At 42.8% G+C, this 12,290-nt stretch overlaps 1 protein-coding gene across 2 annotated transcripts; it reads right to left on the bottom strand.

Moving 5' to 3' along the window:
• Positions 1-4,333: 4,333 nt before the first annotated feature.
• On the bottom strand, positions 4,334-12,221 carry LOC107201688 (WD repeat and coiled-coil-containing protein). 2 transcript variants are annotated; one of them, XM_015621326.3, is made up of 5 exons: positions 11,863-12,221; positions 11,598-11,636; positions 8,271-10,140; positions 6,728-6,845; positions 4,334-4,933 (listed from the first exon to the last, which is right to left on the bottom strand). In XM_015621326.3, the coding sequence occupies exons 3-5, from the start codon at positions 10,119-10,121 to the stop codon at positions 4,665-4,667; spliced, it is 2,238 nt and encodes a 745-aa protein (XP_015476812.1). In that variant the 5' UTR covers positions 10,122-10,140; positions 11,598-11,636; positions 11,863-12,221; the 3' UTR covers positions 4,334-4,664. The 2 variants fall into 2 exon arrangements, with proteins under 2 accessions (XP_015476812.1, XP_015476811.1); XM_015621325.3 differs by lacking the exon at positions 11,598-11,636.
• Positions 12,222-12,290: the final 69 nt, after the last annotated feature.

Genomic DNA, 12,290 nt, shown 5'->3' on the forward strand with positions numbered 1-12,290 from the left:
TCCGAGGTTACCCCAGCTCCCTGAGAGTTCCTGCTGGTGATCAGGTAGCCCCATATCCGAGCTGCTGCTTGCACCAGGCACTGATGGAGGGGGTTGCTGTTGGCCACCAGCTGTGCCCCTGTGTTCCCCTCCTGCCTCACTGTCCCCTGCCTGCCCCTGAGCTCGCTGACTGACCTTGGCTTAGCTGGATTAGATCCCTTCTGCCCAGTCTCCCACTTGAACAGGTGGACACCACCTCAGACATCTGTCCCTGGGGAGTCCCTGAAGGCTGGGACCTTCTGTGTCAGGTCACTGGGTTTTCAGGAAGGGCTCTGAAGATTTGAGTACTAATTCCTTAAATTACTCCTGAACCTTATAAGAATTTCTGCTCGATTCAGTCCCTACTGTATCCTCTCATCTTTATTCACCTTCAGCATTCCAAGCAAAGTAGTTGAAGAGGAAAATGTTTTAAACTGCTTTTTGAGTTCATTTTGTTTCCAAGTATCACTTGTTCATTTACTTCTCTGCTTGCCTTTCTGGGCTGTAGACAGAAAACACAGAATTAAATCAGTCTCCTTGAGTGGAGGAGTTTCCACCAAGAAAATTCAGATCCTTTCAGACCTGGTATCTGTTGTCCATCTGTAAGATGAAGAAGAAAGGGCAAGTTAGCTCAAAGTCATATCCAATAGATTACAGTAGTTTAGTGGTAAATCATATGCATCATATGATTTTCATATCATAGTTATGTAAAAACAGTCTCAAAGTGTTATAACAGCCTTTTCCCTAAGAAATTTTATGGACTGCTAGGAAGCTCAGTTGGACTCATACAATGGGGTGTGTGCAGGAGGGAATTTTGTTTTTGTGCAATTTCACTGTAAGTTTTTTTTTAACTTTCTGCAATTCCACAGTTCAGATACTCAGCAAGAGTGCTGAGTATTATGGTTACAAGAACATGTATATCCTGAAGGCTTAAAATATGAAATCAGACTGCTTTTGCTTCACAAACACCAAACCTACTGCACAATCCAGATGTTAACTCACTGAGAAGCTTCATTCAAAAGATGAAGCAGCAGCATCTGTCTGTTCCTGAGGTAGAGGAGGAAACTTTTTGCTATGTAGTACCTGAGAATTTACAGTCTCTGAAGACACAAACTGGAATGACAGAGCTGAACAAAGACAGGGCACTTTTTAGCTGTGGCACTTTTCAGAGGGGTTGGGTCCTCAGTACCACTTTAGAGACATTACAGAGCAGCAGCCTCCAACCCCATCTGGAGAGTAGCAGAACTGCTGGATGGTAGGGAAATGCGTGTATTTGCTGTGGAAGTGTGGAAGCAGAAATAAATCTTTTTTTTCTGATCTATTTCTTACTCCAGATGATCTTAGATGAGGCTATGAATTTAAGCTACAACATTCAGATGTCTGTCCTCACTTCTGCCGTGCTCTGCTGTAGATGGTGAGGAAGGATTGCTCAGCTCTCATGAAGCTGATGATGGTTGTTTGCTCAGCTTCACTGATAAAGCTCCCCTTTGGAGACCCAACACCCATCCCCTGCCAGCCTGGTTTTGCTGATGTACGTGGAATCATCTACATTCAGCAAAGGATCAAAAGAATTTCCTTTGCACCCTAGAATTTTCCATAATGAAATAATCTCTTTTACCTAGAGGATGGTTTTTCCTGCCTAGGGCTTGTCACCATGACGATGGTTTACATTTGCATTGTACAATTGTACATTTGTTTACATTAGCCAAGAAGTTTCTGTTCAAACTGGCTGCAGCCCATGAGGGCTTAACTTCCCTTGTGTTTCCAAAATAAACTCATTCTTTGGTCACCTTCAAAGTCATGGAATAGAATCTGCATATTTCCACATCCAGCAGGTTTAACAATTCCCACAGTTGCTGGCCCTGTTGGCTCATGAGTCTCAGTGCACAGAAGTACCTGCTGACATCAGTGTGGGATGAAGCAAAACTGCAGCCACCCCAGACTCCTGGCAGTCTCAGCTGTGCTGAGCTGGCCAAGCAGAGAGAATGGGCAACTCCAGAATTCCCAAAGGGACTTGCAGGCATGAAAGAAAAGCCGTAAGAGAAGAAGGTTCCTTAAAACCCTGCAGTCTTCTCTTAAGGATTCTTGGATTAGGCTTGGTATTTTTTCAACTATTTGGGTCTTCTTTTAACATTCAGCTTTGGGGCAGATCGTCCCATAAATTTAGAAATGGTGTTTTGATTTTAAATCAAGCAGCCTTGAATGGAAATACTTGGGTGTGTTGGCTGAAAACATAAGCTCAACATAAGCTGGCAATGTGTTCTCAGAGCCCAGAAAGCCAAATGTGCATCAATGTGTTTTCATTGTGCATCAGTGTGCCAAATGTGTCCTGGGCTTCATCAAAAGCAGCATGGGCAGAAGGTGAGAGATAAGTCCTGTGAGATCCCACCTGGAGTCCTGTGTCCAGCTCTGGGGCCCCCAATATGGGAAGGACACAGACCTGTTGGAGTGAGTCCAGGGGAGGCCCTGAAAATGCTCTGAGGGCCAGAGCAGCTCTACTGAGGAGACAGGATGAGAAAATTGGGGTTGTTCAGTCTGGAGAAGAATTGGGAGAGGCCTTAGAGCCCCTTCCAGTGCCTACAAGAGAGCTGGGGAGGGACTTTTTACAAGAGACTGTGGTAATAGACAAGGGGGAAATGGCTTTAAACTGAAAGAGAGCAGGTTTACTTTATGCTTTGGGAAGGAATTTTCTGTGAGGGTGGTGACTCACTGTCACAAATTGCTCCTACAAACTGTGGATCCCTGGAAGTGTTCAAAGCCAGGCTGGATGGGACTGGAGCAACCTGGTCTAGTAAAAGGTGTCCTTGCCCACAGCAGAGGTTGGAACTAGATGATCCTTACGGTCCCTTCCAACCCACATTATTCCGTGATTCCATGAAATAAGCAAGTCTCTTAACGTAAGAATTTTATTCTTCCAAAATTCCTAGGATTATATTTTAAATGCAGTATTTGTCCACATGCACAGAGGACATGGAACGTTCTTCCATGAAGAACCAGTGTAATATGACCAAACTATTAACAGCTTTTAGCAGGTGTCTTGCACTTGCTGTGTCTGCTCCAGTTACCCCTCACGGCACTGCCCTGTGCTGTAACTTACCTGCACAGGTAAGTCCTTAGTGCTCACCTGGGGAGCTGTAAGAGCTCCACAAGTCTGTTTGGTGCAACCTGAGACCAAGCACACTTCTGGTGGGAGATACTACCTTTTTTCAATCTAACACAAATAGTAACAATCCCAAAATAAGCAGCTAATTTTAATACACAGTTTGGCTGCGTAACAAAACTACAGAAGCAGCATGTGAGGTATGAGAAACTCAAAGTCAAGTTGTTCTGCAGAGCCCTGACCCTCTCCTCCCATGGGTTATTTGGATGTTGGAAGCAGGAACAGGCATGAAAAAGGACTGTCAGGCTGCTGTGAGGAAACATGGACCATCTCCAGCATCCAGCCTGCTTTGAACCCACACCCAGTGCTGAGATTTCAGTGACTTTCTGTTAGGGACAGGTGTAATCATGGTCCTCCTTCTGATTAAACTGTGACCATTACTGAGAAGAGATGATTGTTATGTAAAAGATTGAGCCCACAACTGTCAAATTCACCTGTTTTCCTCCTCCCCTGTTCATCAAAAGCTGTAACTTGTCATTTCACCACCCAGTGCTGAGTGCTCTCTGAAGCTTATACTAGTATTGTATCTTTAATATTCTTTTTGTGGATAGATTTCTTTTAACAGTGGCTAAATTTCCAAATAAGCAATAAAAAAAGAAAAAGATTATCTTAGTCCTGAGACAGCAGCTTCAATTCTATAATCTAGTTGCTTGATGCCTTCTCATACAGTAAGTGCCACTGTGAAAGCCTGATAAACTGCTTAATGTTATCATGCTGTGATTTTATGGGGAGCAATCTTGGATTAGTCTTTTCTTCAGTACTGAAATCCATGTTACATAAACTTGGGCTTACATAAACTTTTTCTAAATTTCCACTTTGCATTTTCTCTCTCACTACAAAAGCCCATAGAACATTTTCTTCTGTCAGACTTTAACTAGATGTTTTCATCACAAAAGATGATACACATGGCAACCACTTCCCCAAATCCACAGAGATGGAAGCAGAGAGGTGTTATGGGCACGTACAGGAAGTGAAAAGGATCTTGCTTCCACACAATATGGATATTTCATGTGATCCTACTTTGTCCCAAACTCCATGACCTTACATGGGTGCTTAGACCAGTGCAAACCCAGGTACACTTCTGCAAGCACTGCTCCTAAATAGCACCAGTGTAATATTTCAGGCTTCAGAAAAAGAGAGGAAAACAGGGCAATGCAGCATTTTCAAAGATTTCTTTATTATCCAAGTTTACTATTATCTAAAAACACCAATGTATTAAAGACCAAGATGGAAACGTGAGCTCAGAAACTTTTAAGAATGCACATATTCAGCCTCATTTGTACTGCAAGAGACATAGTTAAAAAACACTGCTCAGTATAAAAAAAAGTTAATGTTTCCAAGGATCAAATAAATAATTTACAATGCAACAAAAAAACTATAGAAATTGTACAGAGATTTGAGACTGTTGTTGATAATTTGCAGTTCCATACAGTAAACATAAAAGCCTCCCATCACCAGACAGGCATTGCAAAACCACTGTCAAAAACTACATTTTATTGCTGGGCTCTTCTGAAGGGCTGATGCTGTCCAAGGTCTTGGAGGAGCAGTCCCTCAGGACTTCCAGAGAGCTGGTGATATCCAGGCTTTCAGAAGTGGATCTACACCCCTGTGTGGAACTGATGATGTCCAGAGTTTTGGAGGAGCGGGCACTGTAGCCTTTTGCAGTGGCATCTCTGATGAGGATCTCCTGTGTGGATGTAAACTTTAATGGGATGAAGCCCTCACTGTCTGCTGTGAGAACAATCCAAGAGGAACCTGTGAAGACAAGCACATGGCTGTTGGTAAATTTTTGTGTAATTAGGGTATGTTTAAGGTAAAAAACAAATTTCTTCTAAAATTAAATGCTTCTGTATATTTACAGCTTTCTAGAAAGAAAAAGTATGAAAAGATACAGGTTGTACAATCTCAAAAATAAAAGACACTTGGCAACTATGATGGATTTTGCCACTAGGAGATGAGACAATAAATGCATGCTTCAAATGAGGAGAAGGAATGAAATTCTGAACAGAATTCATAAGCACCCACGTTTGGTTTTAATTAGGTATTAATAAGCTACTTCACAGTGCTAAAGCTGTGCAGATATTACAAAAAACAAACATTTAGTAAATTAAATGAAAAATTAATGCAATAAAGACAATTTAGAAACTGCTTGTATTATATAATTTCACTATAACTTAATTCCAAGAAATACAAAGAAGGAATACTTTACAATACTGTACAAAGCAAACATCTCTGGTCCATTTGCTATTTGACTTCATCACTAGCTTTTTTCTTTACAATTTGAATCTGAAACCCTGACTTCTACCAATATATATAAAGCAGAAAAATTTTATATTTTTATCCATTAAGCTGATGAAGCAAGAAAATAGAGCTCATGAGGGGTAAGGGAATTCAGAGAAGCGTTGCCAGCTGTTTGTAAATTTACATTATGTAACTTTACGTCACAAGGTCACAAGAAGATTGTAGCTTAAAAGCACACAACCCTCTAATCTTTTGGCTTAATTTGGACCAAACTTGAAAATCAATACAACTCAGGATTTGAAAATACCATTCCTACTTTGCATCTGTATAGTTTAAACATATTCCATCAACAATTCCTTAGGAGAAATAAAACTTTGACAAGGCAAGAACAGCAGCCCTAGGCTTTGGGATGGTTGCCCAGTGAAATGTCAGGCAGAGAGCCTGCTGAGATACAGGGGCAAGCAGAGGGAATATAGCACAGGGAATAGCTGTAGTAGTGAAAAATCATATCCCAAGGTGTGTTTTCTACCTCTCCCCAAGGTGAGACACTCAGAAATGACACATGGGATGAGATGGGACGGACATGGCATGAACTGGTAACAGCAGAAGAGAACACAGCAGCAGTAAGAGAGGCAGTTTTCTTCACAGCAAAACCTGATGCAAAATGCACTGCTGAAGTGCAGAGCTGCTTCTGTGCTACAGGATTTCCTTAAGAAAGAGTAAATGCTGGAGCAACAGATTCAAATATAGAACACTCTAGTGTTCTGTAGTACTCCCAAAACCACCAGTCAACCATAACCCCCCTGTTACTCAGACTTCTCTTTATAGAGCAGCTGAAAACAAGTAAAATGCTGTCTGAAAGCAATTTCCCTGTATAACTTGTTACTTGATAAGGGGAATCAATATGTAAGTTTTCTATTCTTCTTTTTTTCTTTTAATAATGCAGAGATTCTTCTCAGTAAAAGAAGATTCACAGAAGAATTTTATTTTTACATTATTAAAAGAAAATAAAAAGCAAAATTTTATTAATCTTTCATTATTTATTCCTTGGGTTTTTCCCTGGATGGAATATGCCTATTGCTATTGCTCACTAATCAGTGACACAGAATCACAGATGGTTTGGCTAAGAAGGGACCTTAAAGCTCATCCAGCTCCACTCCCCTGCCATGGGCAGAGACACCTTCCACTAGACCAGGCTGCTCCAAGATCCATCCAGCCTGGCTGTGGGACATTTCCAGGGATGGGGCAGCCACAGCATCTCTGGCAACGTGTTTGAAGTGTTTGTACTCTTGGATAATCCCAACATACCGTGCTGCATTTCCACAAGGGAAAGGTTGAATATCTGCTGGACGATGTTTAGGCGGAGTCTGCCACCACAGAGAAGAACTGCCCGACTTTCATCTGCGTCACTCTTGGAAAGCTGCTTCTGAAAATGCAAGACACAGTCATTAGCTACTGTGATGTATAGTTAAAATGGCATTAATCAAAATAGGATCACAGACATGTCTTCAGTGACACCATTTACAGAAAGTCAAATGTTACATTTGGGCCCATTTGCAAGATTTATCCTTTTGAGTCTCAGCTGTCAAAGTGCTGATGATTGAGTGGCAGCAGCAAGGAACAGTGCTTATCCAGCATGTGTCAGAACAGGAGAGAAAACCATGCATTGCTGCTGAAGAAACCATGAGCTTCATCCACAGCACAATCCTCATCCCCATCCTTCCATTTGTGAGGGACATTTCCCCAGGCAGCTTGTAAAGCTACAGGTTTTTTATCCCCACCTTCCTCCACCCATCCCTGATCCAAAACTTCACAAGTGAGAACACCTAGTCATGAATGCTGGCATGAGGAACAGACTCACAAGTCAGAAGGGCTTACTTTTCCCATCCCTGTCCATTACTGCTCTGAGCCTTAAATCCAAAAAGCATCTTCAAAGAGTATGCCCAGTTGGGCAGATCAAAGCATTTTTTAATTCTATTATTACAATTATTAAATGTTTACAATAGGAAACAGTGAAGAGAGTGAGGGAATATGATCTAGAACTTGAGTTCAATGCTACAAAAGTTGATCATTTTTTGCAATAATAAAGCTTAAAAGTAAGAGCTAATTGAAAAGAAAATGTCAGTTTAAACTACTTTGAATATTGACTAAGGTTTATTAATCTGAATTCTAGAAATGACCTAGTAGATCCCTGACAGGTTTTGATAATCAGGTGATTTACCCTTTTTGCAAGAGCAAATCTTTCAGCCAGAAAATGTGTTTTTCATATGAAATTTCACTTTAAATCCATTTTAAAGCTATGTTAATGGAATTATCTATTGTGTCCCTAAAGGTCTCTTTCCTCCTTGGATGGTGCTCTCAATGCTAATTAGCAACATTTCTGTTTCAAAGCCAAGGCAATTTGCTTTTGTTTCAGTCTCCATTATTTTAGTTTTCCTCACGGAGAGCAGGAGATTGATACCAATTCCCACACGTGGAAATCTTCACTTGTCTAAATTTCTATACAGAAAGCTTTATAAGTTGCCTAGGAAAAGCATTCCCTTCCTAGATCTCTATAAAGGGTTTTAATTCTGCAGCTGGGCTGTGACATGTGGGTCTTCTGGAGTCCCAACAGCCACACTGAGCTGAGGGGTTTGGCCCAGTGTGAGGTGGGGACAGGGAGCTGCACATTCCTGGATATCCCATTACTTTAAAAACACTGGAAGCTTGCAGAATAATGGGATTTATAGCCATATAAAACTACCTGAGGAATAGGATGGAAATCTAATCCTACTGACTGTTACTCCAGCATTACAAAGAACATACAGCCATAAACAGGTTTCACCATTAAGGCTTCCAATATTAAAATTACCTGGCAGGTGATGTTAATAAATGAGGGCTCCTGAGAAGATGGGTACACTGGAAGATTTCTCTTCCCAGATTTTAGCAGCTCTGTTAATTCAGAAAGATGGTGCTGCAATTCTGTGAAGTTACTGGACAATTTTTCCACGTTTTTCAAGAAGTTACTCGCCTCCTTCTCACTGAACAAGTTATTCTTGTAAGAATTGGGTATTTTGGAAGCTGCCTCAGGCTGCCTTTTTGGGGACGTTGGCTTGTTCGAAGCATTAGCCAGTGCCAAGCTCCGATTAACTGGCTCAGCATCCAAAGTCTCGACAGCTGGAGGAAAACTCATGGAAATCTTTTTGTCTTTGAAGTCACTGATGTTCAACATCAAGTTTTTTTCATAAAGAGGACTCTTGATTTCTTCAATGAGTTTCCTTCGGCTTGTAGGGGACTGAAGGGCAGAGCGATCTGGTATCAGGAGCCCATGGCTGAGAGGGTGGACATCCCTAGAGGGATCAGGAGTAACGTTGGAAAGGTTCAAACTGGAGCTGCCATCAGCTGGCACAGACTTTGAAGGACCCATTTCAATTAGCAGTTCTTTAATCATCAATCGGATCATGTATTTGTCTGATCTTGAAGAAGGAAGAAAAGCAGGGTCAGTGAATTTTTGTCTTCCAACTAGTATCAGTAACAATTTATTGGTCAAGAAGCACAAACCCTTTGGCTTCTCACTTTTCTCCAGCTGAATTTGTTGAATATTGGGTAAATTGGATGAAGTCAGTGAATAGACTAAAATGACATTACAAGTATTGGAGGCAACAGATACAGTTTGATTTTTGGAGTCAAAAGCCATTATATCAGGAACAAGAATGCCTGGGATGCTCACTTTTTTGGTAGAGGTAACCTTTCTTTCAAAAGTCACCAAGATGAGGTGTGAGGAATCTTGGCCACTTCCCGTCAGGTAGTCCTTGGGCCTCAGGTGAAGGAGAGGGCTGGAATCAGCACCCTGCTTGTTAGAAAGTATGTGGGTTAGATCCACAGGAGATGTAACTACAGACAAGGGCTTCTCAGAGTCCAGTGACTTCTTCCCTCCATCCAAGGAATACTCTTCCTCCCCACACAAGCTGGACTGTGAGGGAAAGGATTCAGTTTCAATGCTCGAGGGAACTTCAAAGGCAACACCAGCATTTAAGCCACAGATCTTGTCCAGAGGGAGCTCGGTGGCAACAGCGACTTGTAAATTCTGTGTAGCTTCCACGGCACAGATGTAGCCTCCCACATCAAAGATTGGGCAAAAAGAGCAAGCACTGAGTGTTTTCTGAGCATCATCCCAAATGTAAGAATGGAGGGCACTTCCCACCCCCACGACCAAGCGGTTGCCTTCCTTGGTCCAACAGGCGCAGTGGATGAGCCCACTGCCCTTGATGTCCGCGTTAATTCTGGAGTTGTTGAGGTGGACAGAAGGCAAGACGGAGGCGTCCCGGGTGGTCAGCACGGCCAAGACCTCCTTGCTGGGATGCCACACGCAGCCCTGGGGGAGCACGGGGTACGGCTCGCTGATGTCGCACATCTGGGAAACCAGGAGCTTGTTCCTGTCGGTGCCGTTGAAGCAGAGCTGCCAGATGGTGATGTGCTTTTTGTGCTGCACCGCAAGCAGGGCCGGGGCCTCGGCGGGACACGGGCCCCAGTACAGCCCATGCACGTGTTCAAACTGACCGACCACGCTCGAGTCACCGAATCTGGGCTCCCCGTTCTGCAGGTGCAGCGCAGTCAGGATCACCTGCTTGCCATCCGTCCAGGCCAGCCCGTGCACAGGGTGAATGGCCTGGTGCAAGGCGTTGAGGCCAGTTCGCAGGAGCTTCGCCTTTCCCAGCTCCATGACTTTTAAAGTAGAGCATCTACATGGAATAGAATGAGAAGGAAAAATAAATTATTGTAGAAGACAGAGAACAGTACCTGGAAGATTATTTAGCTTATGACCCTGCTGGTGCTGGACTCTTCCTTCCAGTGAAGTCAATATACACGTAATGTTCACTTATGCTTAATTCCCAGACCAGTAATTTTCTTGTTTATGACATTTCCACCATGAAATGCCATTTTAAGAGAAAGAAACTTTGCTGATTCTATAGGCTTACCATCAGATTTCTGCTGCATTTTCATCACAAGACCAGCCCTTTCATTCTAATCAATAAGCTGCTGTTCTCAGAAATTTTCTAATTACTTCAATATCAACAATTCTCAAAATATTGCTGCTCACTCTCAACTTCCTGGAGCATTTGTGGTCAGATGAAGTAATCCCTTACAAGTATAACCAAGCATTAATGTATTATCTACAAATCTGATCCTGTATTAAGTGCATGAGAATGAGGCATTTGGATGGTTATCCCAGAAAGCTCTCTAAGAAAGCAAATGCAATTTTGAAGAAAGTTAGGATGAAAGTAGATTTTTCTGAGGAAATGAAAGAAAAAAAGAATTTAAAAGAAGACATACAGAAGGCACCAACACTTTGGAAAACTTCAGGATTTTACAGGAATTTCTAATTTTTGAGCTGTGAACATCCCTACTCTGTGAACAAAAGACAGTTAAAAGAAATTGATGGTTTCCTAATTTAAGATCTCCACACAATTAGCTCAGATGTAAAGCCATGGCACAAGATGCAGTTTTAATAGGAAACATGAAGAAAAAGAAATTTTTTTGACAGCATTAACTGGCACCACTCAGTATTTTAATTATTTGTGGATGACCTCGAACTTGTAGAAAGAGGACTGCAAGAATGGATTTCAGAGATTAAAATTGTATAGAAGGTTATATTATTATGACCAAAGTAGCTTCTTCTCAACCTAATAACAAGTACAAAATAATACACTTAGTTAAAAAAAAAACAAAACCTAAAAACAGAAACACCAACTTGGATACCTCTCCAGGAATAATTCCCTAGGCAAAGGTATAGCAAAAAAGGATCTGGCCTACAAATCACAAACTGAATATTTCAGTAATGTGAGATATGTTGCCAAGTAAGAATAATTCATTCTGGAATGTATTAAGAGGGATGGAGATACACAAGGGAGGTTATAGCCACACTTCCTTATTGCTAACAGCACCTACACTGAACCTACTTGTGAATTTATGGATGATGGAAATGCTTAACAAAGTTAAGGGATCAGAGAAACACAGGAAGTAGGTTCTCTGTCTTGAGAAGACTGTGAGTAGGAACTTGAGAACATCCATCCACTGTTCTCCAGGTATACTCTGGACAGTACATGATAATAATCAGCTTAGTTTCAACAAAGATTTAGGTCAGCTATTAAGGAAGAATTCTGACTATGTGTGATAGCTAAGCGTTGAAGCAGGTTACCTTGGAGAGGAGGGGAAGGCACTCCATGAATTTCATAATCTGTAAGAGCCAATTAAGGAAATGTCTGTCAGGGATAAGTTTAAGTACACTGAATCCTGCCTCACAGTAGAGAACTCAAGATACTTCCAATACAACTTCTCCACCACCTACCTGGCCTCTCCTCTATAACCAACCTCAGTCCTTTTAAACAGCCGCCAGTTCCAGGAAAATTAACACTGGATGTTCGCTGTGCTTAGAACCCCACACACTGCTGGGCAATACTTACTGATGGCAGGGAGATGCGAGATAATGTGCCTCCTAAGACACTAAAAGATGCTAAAGCCTCCTGGCCGTCTGCAGAGGTTCTTGTGTCACCAGGGGCGTTTGCACTATCCCACCGGCCCTGGTAAAGCAAAAAAAGCAAGAGATCCACCGGCCAATGCATTCTTGTGCCCAAACCCGGGCCGCCTCCTGCAGCACACGGCCCAGCCGCAGCTCCCCGGGCAGGTGTCACATCACAGGCCGGGTGCTCGGCGAAACGCGGTGCCCGTCCCAACCCCAGGGGCAGAGAGAGGAGCCGCTGCAGGGTCCCCCCTGCACCGAGCGGCCACGGCAGCAGCGGGCCGGGGAGCCCGCACAAACCGCCCGCCTGCGCCGCCGCTCACCGCGCGGGCCCGCCCGCACGGTATTCCCCGCCTCCCGCAGCCCGCCCGC

Source organism: Parus major, chromosome 3 (genome assembly GCF_001522545.3).
Source record: "Parus major isolate Abel chromosome 3, Parus_major1.1, whole genome shotgun sequence".
Classification (NCBI taxonomy): domain Eukaryota; kingdom Metazoa; phylum Chordata; class Aves; order Passeriformes; family Paridae; genus Parus; species Parus major.

Coding starts and splice junctions, on each gene's coding strand:
- LOC107201688 (XM_015621325.3), bottom strand. CDS start 10,121: ATGGAGCTGGGAAAGGCGAAGCTCCTGCGAACTGGCCTCAACGCCTTG. Junction 6,846..8,270: donor TTATTAACATCACCTGCCAG/GTAATTTTAATA, acceptor TTGCATTTTCAG/AAGCAGCTTTCCAAGAGTGA. Junction 4,934..6,727: donor CCTTGTGGAAATGCAGCACG/GTATGTTGGGAT, acceptor TTGTCTTCACAG/GTTCCTCTTGGATTGTTCTC.